The sequence below is a fragment of the Bufo bufo genome, chromosome 1 (genome assembly GCF_905171765.1).
Source record: "Bufo bufo chromosome 1, aBufBuf1.1, whole genome shotgun sequence".
Lineage (NCBI taxonomy): Eukaryota > Metazoa > Chordata > Amphibia > Anura > Bufonidae > Bufo > Bufo bufo.
In genome coordinates, this window is record NC_053389.1 from 820,365,661 (window position 1) to 820,376,606 (window position 10,946).

Genomic DNA, 10,946 nt, shown 5'->3' on the forward strand with positions numbered 1-10,946 from the left:
CTTACTGATTTTCTTTGTTTTTAGGTTATATTTTTTTACATTGTTTTATTTATATCAATGCTTTTTTTTTATCTTAAAAACATGTATGGAGGTGTAGCTTAGGTTGATTGTGGCCACCTGATACTGAAGATCTTCATTACTTAAATTCAGGTTAGTGTGTCCATTTTTTTGTCATGAGTAAGGATTAATACTATGTGATCCGAAACACGTAGACATGGACTGTATGTCGGAATTTATTGCACTCTTTGAATAAAGGCTGTCACGATTTCTGGAAGCTGGATCCCGTCTCTATTTTTGGCACCCATATTACCTTACTACCTAAAGAGGGAAAAGACCCAGCCCATTGTGCAAACTACCACCCTATATCCTTACTTAATCTAGATTTGAAACTGTTGGCAAAGATGATGGCAAATCGCCTTTCCATATACGGTACTTACCTTCCCTAAGACACAGGGATCAGACAAGATTTATCAGGGGTAGAGAGGGAAGGGACAATACGGCCTGAATTATAAATATATTGTTTAATGCTAAAAAGAATGCCTTACCCCTGGTCCTTGTCAGCACTGATGCTGAAAAGGCCTTTTACTTGGTCAATTGAGACTACAGTATATGGAATTCTAGAAAGATTTAGCCCACTTTCTAACCTAAAGATTAATATGAAGAAGTTGCATGTCCTAAGTATGAGTATCAGGCGGTGTTGCAATCCCCATTTAATTGGAATGCCCCCACACATATTTGGGTGGTAAAATTAACTCTGACCCCTATAGACTTTTCCATCTTAACTTTACCCCATTACTGCAATCTATAATTGTCCAGTTTAGTACACTTTAAATCCCTATGCTCTTGTGATTTGGACGGAAGAACTTGGCTTCCTCTCTCAAACTACCAATATTAAAATATCTTCAACAAGTCCTGCCTATTTCAGTCCAGAAAACCTTCTATCTAACTCTATCAAAACATGTTTGCACCTTCAAACCTTGTTTAGCCACGTCAACTCTTTAAAGACAAAGGAGTTTGGGTGGCATTGGTTTAACCGATGCGTTATTGTATGGCAGAGCTACTCTTCTATAAAGGGTAGTTGACTGGTTCAGACGACCCCCACATAAATCTTGGGTGGACATGGAACGCTCGAATCTCCAATCAAATTTCTGAAGTCTATCGGTTGGAATGCCAGAATAAGTGATGTTCGCGAACCGCACACCTTCAGGTCATATTTGCAGCCACTAAAAACAAACTATGAGTGCACAAATAGTCCCACAACATGGACAGTGACATACCAGAGGGGGATCACTGGCAAAAATTCCCACAAAAAAATATGTATTTTAATCAGGGGCCATTTTTATGGATACTGTGGGATACCAGCTCACTATATCTGCGGTAGGAATGTATCCGCGTGCTCGGTGTCCTGGTTTTTCAACCTCCTTGTTCAGGTACATAGAAAATGAGTAAAATTAGACTCCAGCACTCACTTTTTTTCGAAGTATCAAGTTCTCCATTTATTCAAGTTACACACGGATAGTACAGGGCTCAAGATCTCTCTTGGTACAGGCTGTTTTTGACGCGTTTCGAAAAGTCTTATTCGTAAAGAATAAGACTTTTCGAAACGCGTCAAAAACAGCCTGTACCAAGAGAGATCTTGAGCCCTGTACTATCCGTGTGTAACTTGAATAAATGGAGAACTTGATACTTCGAAAAAAAGTGAGTGCTGGAGTCTAATTTTACTCATTTGCCATTTTTATGGGTCTTAATGGGAAACTCTCAAAAATGTGCCCTGCTGAAGCCTTTGATGTATAAAAATGTGCAGCACTCCACGTGTTTGTATCCTGCAGAGTCCAATAAAAAAATGCACACGTTAAAGTACTTTTTTTTTTCTACCATGGAACTGTATGGTGAATGGACGCCACTGTTCTAGTGTTAAGCGCGAATATTCGAAAAGCAAATTTTTTGTGCAAATATCGGCACTTCGAGAATTCGCGAACATTTAGAAAATAGTGCTACATATTCGTAATGACGAATATACAGTATATATATATATATATATATTATTATTTTTTTAACACAGTACACATCAGTTGATCATCCCTCCCTTCTCCTAGCTTGTGGGCCAATGAGAAGGCTTTGTCACAGCTTAGCAACATCCCTAGCAAACAATAGAAAGTTGCCTACCCCACGCCGGTATTTTGCACACATTACGTGACAATACATTGCCGATTTTCGCAATCAAGAATATAATCTCGAATTTGAGAATACATGATGAATATTCTACAAAATATTCGCAAAATATCACAAATTCAAATATTGCCCCTGCCGCTCATCACTACACTGTATGGCATCAGTCTGAGGCATCTGTTAACGCATACATTTTTGGTATGCATTAAATGGATAGCAAAAATAGGATGTAAACCCAGCCCTAGTGTCAGAATAAGCACCAGTACACAGCGGAGAAGCGTGGCGGAGAGGGGAGGCCGCCAAGTACAGACAGAACGCTACCTGGTCCTGGTGGTCAGGGATAAGGACTATGTTTCCCAAGAATCATTTTTTTACTGGGAAACACAGGGCACAGTATAATACATTAGAATATATATACTATAAAGATTTTATCCCTACCCACTGTGAGGATGTGCTCGTGGTAGGCTAATATAGTGGAGGCAGTATTGAGGCAATCACAGACAGTCTTTGTGATACACCGTGACTTTATTCACACCAAAGGCATAACAGGCAATGTGCAGAGCACACAGGTGTATATCCAAATAGTGCATAGAACAAAAGTCCTTCCATAGCAAATAAACAGCAGGTTTGAGTCACCTTGTTTCTGGACAGACCACACCAGTCATGCAGGCTTCTAGGCTACCTGCCTTTGTCTCTCTCAATCCAGAGCCCCTTCGGCTAGTAGCACCACAGGTCCCAGGGCTATCCTTCAGTTTGTGCTGTGCCCAGACTCTCCTTGACCAGCACTGACTGTCTGTCAAAATCTCCAGCACAGCAAGACACACCCCACCCCCCTTCTTCAAAGGCCCAGCTCCACCAAAAACATGGGCTGGCTGTGGGGAACAGGCACCCACCCTGCTCTTTACCTGTTCCCAGTAAGAACCGTCCCGGACACGCTGCACCAGCAGCATTCGCCGCTGTAACCGCAATGATCCGGTTCGTACTTTACCGAGGCCAGGACCTCTGGTGGCACGTATCGTCTGTCCATTATTATCCCGGGGACTCTCCTACATATCCCCCCCTTTGTTCAACCCTGAGGGCTTGAACATACTGTTCAAGCCTGAGGGGGTGAACACATGCACAGCAGTGTACCCGGGACAGGGCATCTGCGTTCCCCTGTAAGCGGCCGGCCCTGTGCTCAACAGTGAACTTAAAGTTCTGGAGGGACAAGAACCACCTGGTGACCCGAGCTCTCCCCTCCTTAGCCCGACTCATCCACTGGAGAGGGGAGTGGTCGGTCACCAGACGGACCCTTCTCCCTAAGAGGTAATATCTGAAAGACTTGAGTGCCCACTTGATGGCAAGGCACTCTCTCTCCACAATGCTATACCGGGTTTCTGCTGGGGTAAGCTTGCGGCTTAGGAAACCCACGGGGTGCTCTTCCCCGTTGAGCTCCTGGAAAAGCGCAGCCCCTAGTCCTACTCCCGAGGCATCTGTTTGAACTACAAACTCCCGCTTGAAGTCGGGCGTCACCAGAACCGGGGACCCACATAGGGCCGACTTCAAACGGGAGAACGCCTCCTCCTTCTGCTCCCCCCAGCGAACCATCACCGACTTTCTACCCTTCAAGAGTCCGGTTAACGGGGTGTCACGACCATAGTTATGGTCGTGACTCCGTATCCGCATGCAGTTGCCTGCGGTTTTGGTTTTGTTGTCAACCACATGGTGAGGGCTGCTTGTATGTTGCCTCACGTGTGGTTGCCGCTGGCAACATGTTTGTATTTGGCAGCATAGCAGCCTGAGCTGTTGCTAGGCAGCTTGCTGTCAGGTGCATGCGGGTACACCTGGCAACCTCTCTTTGTATGTGTGCACTTTCCCGGTGTGTTGTGCACGAGGTTATATGTGTGCATTGTGACACTTTAGGCCACTTGCGGTTGCCCCTGGCAACGTGTGGTGTAGTGTACATGTGGTGGCAGTGTCTCGGCCTTCTGGCTGCTTCCCTGGACATGGTAACAGCTGCACTTTGATTGTTGTTTGTACACTTCCCCTTTAAGTGGCAGTCTTCCCTTGCCTGGTGTAGGAAGGGTTAACTCCCTTCCTTGTGTGTGAACACTGGGTGTATCTGCGTGTGGGTGTGGCCACTTGGGGCTATTTAGCTCCTGCTGGAAGCCAGAAGTCTGAGGGGTACTTCAGCCATGGTTAGCTGGAGTCATCCTCCTGGTTATATACCATCTGCCAGTGAGGGCCACCCTTGTGGTCATAAGTTTATGTATGATGTTTTGAAGATGTTTCTGTGGTCTCTTTGTTTTTGCAGCTTTGGTTTCCTGGGTTCCTGTGTGATGTTGGTGTGTGCTGTGTCCGTTTGTGTTTGTGGACAGCAGCACTTGTACATGGGTTCCAGGCTGTGTGTCTGTGGCAGGTAGGTGTTGTACTTGTTTCATTTACCTGCCATTGCCATAGGCTGTTTATGTTTCTTGTCCCATGGAGCTTGGCCAGTTTAGACTCCTTTTTGACCGTATCCAGGAGGAACAGGTTTTCTTATCCAGCTCCTAGCTCAGGGATCTGTCCAGGGCTAGTAGGGAAGCGAGGTTCCTGAGTCGGCTCATACAGCTAGGAGTCAGGGTCAGATTAGGGATGCGCTAGGAGGTGACCTGCTCCCTAATTCTGTTGTCCTGGTCAAGCAGCTTCTACTTAACTTAACATCACACGGATTAGAGTTACCCCCACTCTAGTCTGTGACACGGGGCTGCCAAGGTGGTAAAATGGGGTATGAACCTCATATAATACCTAATCAGGCCCAAAAATGACCATACTTGCTTGGACGTATGAGGCCTAGGCCAATTCCGGATTGCTTCGACTTTATTCACTTGGGGCCTAATGACTCCGCGTCCAATCACATACCCCAAATAGCGAGCTTCTTCTAGCCCCACCGAGCATTTTTTGGGGTTTGCGGTCAACCCTAGTGATGGACGAACATCTGATGGGACGGTTGGGACATCTGATGGGAACTCGCTCAAATGTTCGCGAACCACAGGTTCGCGGCAGGTCCCATTCATTTTAAAGGCATGCGAACATGAAAAACCTCCAGGTCATATTTGCAGCCACAAAATACTTAGTAGATGCAAAGACATAGTCCCACAACATGGACACTAACATACCAAAAGTATTAAGCGAACCTGCGATCTACAAGCATTCTTTTTTCATCTGTGAAATTTTGGCAAAATATTAATTGCAAGAGCACATGCGTTCTGAAGGCGTGGCCTGCAGCAACTGGTTTGCACCGTCTAGCAATTAGATGGATGCGATGGTTGGAGCGAAGTCCTGGTGACTGTAAGTAATCCTACATTAAAGTAGTGTATTTGATTACATTTCACCTGCATGTCTGAACAATCGCTTTATATGCATAAAAAGTGTTAAAAAAAAAAATCGTTAGTGCGACCTTCTGCGATTCAAATTTTTCTTAAGTGCACAAAACTTCACATTTTATAAGGTCTCACTAGATATTATAGATTTTTTCACTAAGTATTCCTGTGACATTACACCCACTATGTTAGGTTACCCTGCAGAGTGGCCGAGCGCACGGCGTCATTGGTTGCTAATGCTAACTCGCTATGACGCCGTGCGCTTCTTGCCGCCACCACTGTACAGAAATACACGTATAGATCATACAAGTTTATCACAGTACAGCGGTGGTCGCCTGGAAGCGCACATCGTCATAGCAACCAATGACGCTGTGCGCTTGTCCACTCTGCAGGACGGGTTTCTACGGTCTGTAGTTTTGAAAAAACAGGCCCGTGTGCATGCGGCCTTACTGTTACGGTTAGAAGATGGGATTGTATTACGACTGTATGTGGGTGGGGTCTGAGCCATCAGATACTGTCCAGCTTAGCAGAGATGTACCTGTCTAGTGAAGTGACGGTACGGTATGGGGTGTACAGCTTGATGCACCCTGGGTAACTCTAAATGAACCAGAAAATACTGGCGGTGCAGGTGGCCTAAATCTAACATTTCCACCTCAAATCATTAAATACTTTTTGCAGTTTACTTGAGTAAATTATTTTCAATACTATTATTGTTAAAAATTGGGATTCTATGCTTGCATTTTTCTCTTGCAGCGGATGTTGGGTCGGGCTACGACCGCACCCGGTCCCACGCCGAGAAACAGAGGATAGTGCGGGAGTTGGCCTGTGATATGTGGCGCCAAATGGATCGCAAAAAATGCCATCTGGCCATTATAAAAAAATGGTCAGACATGAAGCGAAGACAGCCACGTTTCATAAAAAGAATCCGGGACGAAAAATGCCCAGGTACATACGTAAATAACTTTTGTATGTTTTGCCAACACTCTGTAATGTATACAGTGCTAAGCAAAAGTATTCACCCCCCTTGACTTCGTTCTTTATTTTGTTGCCTCACCCCCTGGAATTATTGTTGCCTCACCCCCTGGAATTAACATATATTGTTTAAGGATTTCCATCATGTAATTTGTAGAACATGCCCACAACTTAGACCTTCTTTTTAATTTGTTAATTGTAAAGCAAACAACTAATAGGACAAAATAACAGAAAAGGTCAATGTGCATAACTATTCACCCCCTAAAGTCAATACTTTGTAGAGCCACCTTTTGCGGCAAAAACAGCTCCAAGTCGCTTTGGATAAGTCTCTATGAGCAGTTGCCACATCTTACCAAAGGCGTTTTTGCCCATTCCTCCTTGCAATACTGATTCTGCTCCTTCCAATTGGATGGTTTGTGCTTGTCAACAGCGATCTTTAAGTCTGAATACAGATTTTCTATTGGATTGAGATCTGGGCTTTGACTAGGCCATTCCAACACATTTATATGTTTACCCTTAAACCACTCAAGTGTTTTCAGCGTTCCACTACCCTCGTGGGTACTGCAAAGTTGTTGTATTGCACTTTTTATGCCTTTTATATAGCCTGTTGTTAAGCTGCTGTGTGTCCATATGCATTATATGGGGAGTGGCCAATACAGGGGCAGAGGAGAGATCCCTTTTCAAAGTAGAAAAGGCCTCTTCCTGTGCATCAGACCAACCTTCTATTGAGGGGTCTTCTCCTCTGAGGAGTTCATAGAGGGGTTTCGCTTTGGCAGCAAAATACTCTACGAACTCCCTCATGAAATTAGCAACTCCCAGGAATTTTCTCAAATCCTGTAGAGTGCCCTGCCTAGGTAACTTTACCATGGCTTCCACTCTGGCTGCCACGATTCCTTTGGCTCCAAAAGAAATTTGGACGCCAAGGAAAGTCACCTCTGTTCTGGCCAAATTTGCCTTGTGGGGGCTCAGCTTGAGTCCTGACTTGGCCAGGAGTCCCAATAGCTCTTTTAACAGAACCAAGTGTTCTTCTATGGTTTCTGTGTGTAAGAGCAAGTCGTCCACGTATTGCAGAAGGCATCCCGGCCGTGAAAATACACTCAGAACGGCCGCCAATGCCTGGTGAAAATACGTGGGACTACTGTGGAACCCCTGGGGGAGTACACTGAACATGTACTGTTTGTCCCCTACTGTAAAGGCAAATTTGTACCTACAGTTTTCAGTGAGTTCAATTGAAAAGAACCCATTGGCAACATCTATGGTCGAGAATATGCGACTTTTGCCGCTTATTCTGGCCATGATGTCGGGAGTCTGTGCCACCACTGGAGCAGGTGTATTTTTTAAGGACCCGGAGGTCTATGGTAAGCCTCCATGCATTGGTGTCCTTTTTCTTTACTGGCCAGAGGGCATTGATGCATTTAGAATTGCCCTCTATGACCACCCCCCTAGTTTTCAATTCCTGGACGGTGTCCAAAATTGAATGAGTGGCTTCTGGCGGAAAGCTGTATTGTCGTTGAGGTGGAGGGTCGGGGCCTTGTATGTCCACCTGAACTGCAGTCAGTCTGCCACAATCGTTTTTTCCCTGGGCCCACAGATCGGTGTACTCATACACAATAGGCTCAAGGTCTGGATTATGCGAGATCTCAGGCCATTTGTGTTCGAGTACTTCAGTAGAGTTATCTACTGTTGTACACTATGCCAAAGAGGCGTGAATGTGAGTGAACCCTTTACCTTCAACCATGTTCTAGTAGTAGCCCACACTCTCGAAAGTAGTTTTATAGTCTCTCTATAACCCCGCTCTTGGCTACTCAGTAACCCAGATTCTAAAAGGGTAAATATATTATTATGTACATAACTCCCTACTAAGCTCCCTAGAAGTGCACTATTTTTTGATTCGTAACACATCAGCAACTGAGCAGCAATAAAATACCCTTTAAGATAGGGGAGATTTAGACCCCCACACTCCAATGGTTTATATAGATGTTCCAATTTTATCCGAACTCGTTTTCTTCCCCACACTAAATCATTAATTATTCTTTCCATAAGTTTAAAGTATTTATCTTCTATCCAGGTAGGTGTATTCCTAAGCACGTAAAAAAATTGTGGTAGTATCACCATTTTTACCAGTGAAACTCGATCAGCTCTGGATAGGGGAAGTCTCAACCAGGTCCCCATTTTTTTTCTGGTTTTCGTTATTAAGGGGATCAAATTAAGTTGGACAAAATTTTCAACCCTGGGTGATATAGTCAACCCCAAATATTGGAAAGTATCAACGATGTCTAACTGAGTCACAAGAGCCTCCTTCTGAGGTAACGGGTCTATAAGCATTAAACTAGTCTTAGACCAGTTTATAAAAAGACCAGACACCTCACCAAATGCCTTAACCATTTGTATAGTTCTAGGGAGAGTTGTTTCCGTGTGGTCTATAAAAAAAAGAACATCGTCCGCATATAACGAAATACGGTCTTGCCCCCCTAGTGTTCCAAATCCTTTAACCTGATCATCCTGCCTAATGGCCAGAGCTAGGGGCTCAATGTAGATATCAAATAACAATGGGGACAATAGGCAGCCCTGCCGCGTGCCTCTATTTAAATCAAAATTAGAGGTCAAAATCCCTTTAAGGCTCAATTTTGCCGTAGGAGATTTATACTATAATTTGAGGATATTTATGAATCTTTCCCCAAAGCCCATCCTTGTCAGAACCCTCCAGAGGAAGCGCCACTCCACCCTGTCAAAGGCCTTAGAGGCATCCAGTGACAGGATGGAGCGGGTAGTCCCCCCAGGGGCCTGTATATTGGCTCTTTCTTCTATCCCCGAGACCACGTACGTTCCAGGCAAGAATTCTAATAGACATTATAAGAAGCGGTTAGGTGGGGTAGAAGAAAGAGAGGAGAAAAAAAAAAAAAAGAGGACGCATAACAGCCCAAACCCCCCCCCCCCCATACTAGTAATCCACCACATATTGTAGCAGATCTCTCTCCTATGACCATCCCTTTCCCGCTCCCCCCTTCTCGGCACCTCCCCACTAAGTAACGGAAAAAGGAGTAGTGCTCGTATAACCATCCTCTAGTAATTGTTGTTCCCCGCATATCCTAAAAAAAAAATAAAATAAAAAAATAAACAAAGACAGTTAGATCACATATCATTTCGTTCGAGCCAGTCCACGGCTTTATCCGGTGTATCAAAAAATAAGGTTGTGTCCTTAAAAATAATCCAAAGTTTCGCTGGGAACATAAAGGAATATTTAATATCCCTTTCTCTTAGTTTATTTTTTACCATCATAAACGAACGTCTCTTTTCTTGGATGTTTTTAGAAAAATCAGGAAAAAGGCCAGTCTATTTCCATTATATACCACCGGTGAGCATTCCCTCGCCCTTCTCAATAACGTATCTCTGTCCTTTGTGGCCAAGAATTTAACAAGAAATGTCCGAGGTTGTCTCCCAGGGATCGGTTTACCTCCTGGGACCCGATGAGCTCTTTCTATCATAAATAATGAAGTAAACGGATTCCTCCCAAAATTCTCAAGGATTAACATCTGTATAAATTGAGTTGGATTTTTATCTTCTACTCCCTCTGGAACCCCCAGGATTCTCACGTTGTATCTTCGTGATCTATCTTCAAGATCCGCCACCTTTCTCTTCAGAAGATTCAATTCTATCTTCAGTGTGGAAATTTCAGAGTTAGTTTTTTGGGATTCATTCTGTATCAGAGCCATCGAGCTCTCCACATTATTGACTATGTCTCGAATTTTTGACAAGTAGTCTCTAATCAATCCCACGTCGACTTGGATAGACCCGAGTTGGGTTGTTATGGCCTGTATAAAATCCCCATTCTGTTTAACCGCCAGCAATATTTCTTCTAGCGGAGAGGGATTGCCACTGGGCATATCTTCTCCCTCTATACCCTCTTCCTCTTGAGAGTGTCCAGAGACTTTTTGTGGTTCTATTTCTGTCACACCAGAATTATCTGTTTTTTTGGAGCCAATATCCTTTTGTCCACCCCTCGTATTAACCCTTGGAGACCTCAAGAACTGATCAATTTTTGTCGCTTCAAAGGTTTTAGTGCTCGGTTTCTGACCGGCAAGGTCTGTCGAGCGCCTACTGGCTTTTGGAGCCTTTTTTTTTCTCTTTTTTCTCTTTTTTCTCTCCCTCTTCTTTTCCTCCTTCCTTCCCCCTTTATTTATCTTCTTTTTTTTTTCCCTCTCCTTTTCTCTTCTTCCTTCCCCCCCCCTGTATTTTGTACCTTTTGTATTTGTATTATCTTTTATATTTGTATTCACCTCCTTGTTCTCTCTTGACAATAAACCATATAAAAAATAGATTAAGTATGGTCTAGTACATTTTCAATCTTTTCCGTTGATTTTGTTAGTAGTTAGTATAGGAGGAAAAATGACATAAGGGAACCAGAGGGAACATACAGGAACACGGAGGGAGGAACAGACAGGAACAGTCTCACCAGCTTTTTCC

General features: G+C 44.0%; 1 protein-coding gene across 1 annotated transcript in view; it reads right to left on the reverse strand.

Moving 5' to 3' along the window:
- Positions 1 to 10,366, reverse strand: part of LOC120989406 (olfactory receptor 1009-like) — a 34,138-nt gene extending 23,772 nt beyond the window's left edge. Inside the window, exon 1 of the mRNA XM_040417490.1 lies at positions 10,076 to 10,366. Within this exon, the coding sequence (XP_040273424.1) occupies positions 10,076 to 10,366 (291 nt within the window). The remainder of the gene's footprint in view (positions 1 to 10,075) is intronic.
- Between the last annotated feature and the right edge of the window lie 580 nt (positions 10,367 to 10,946).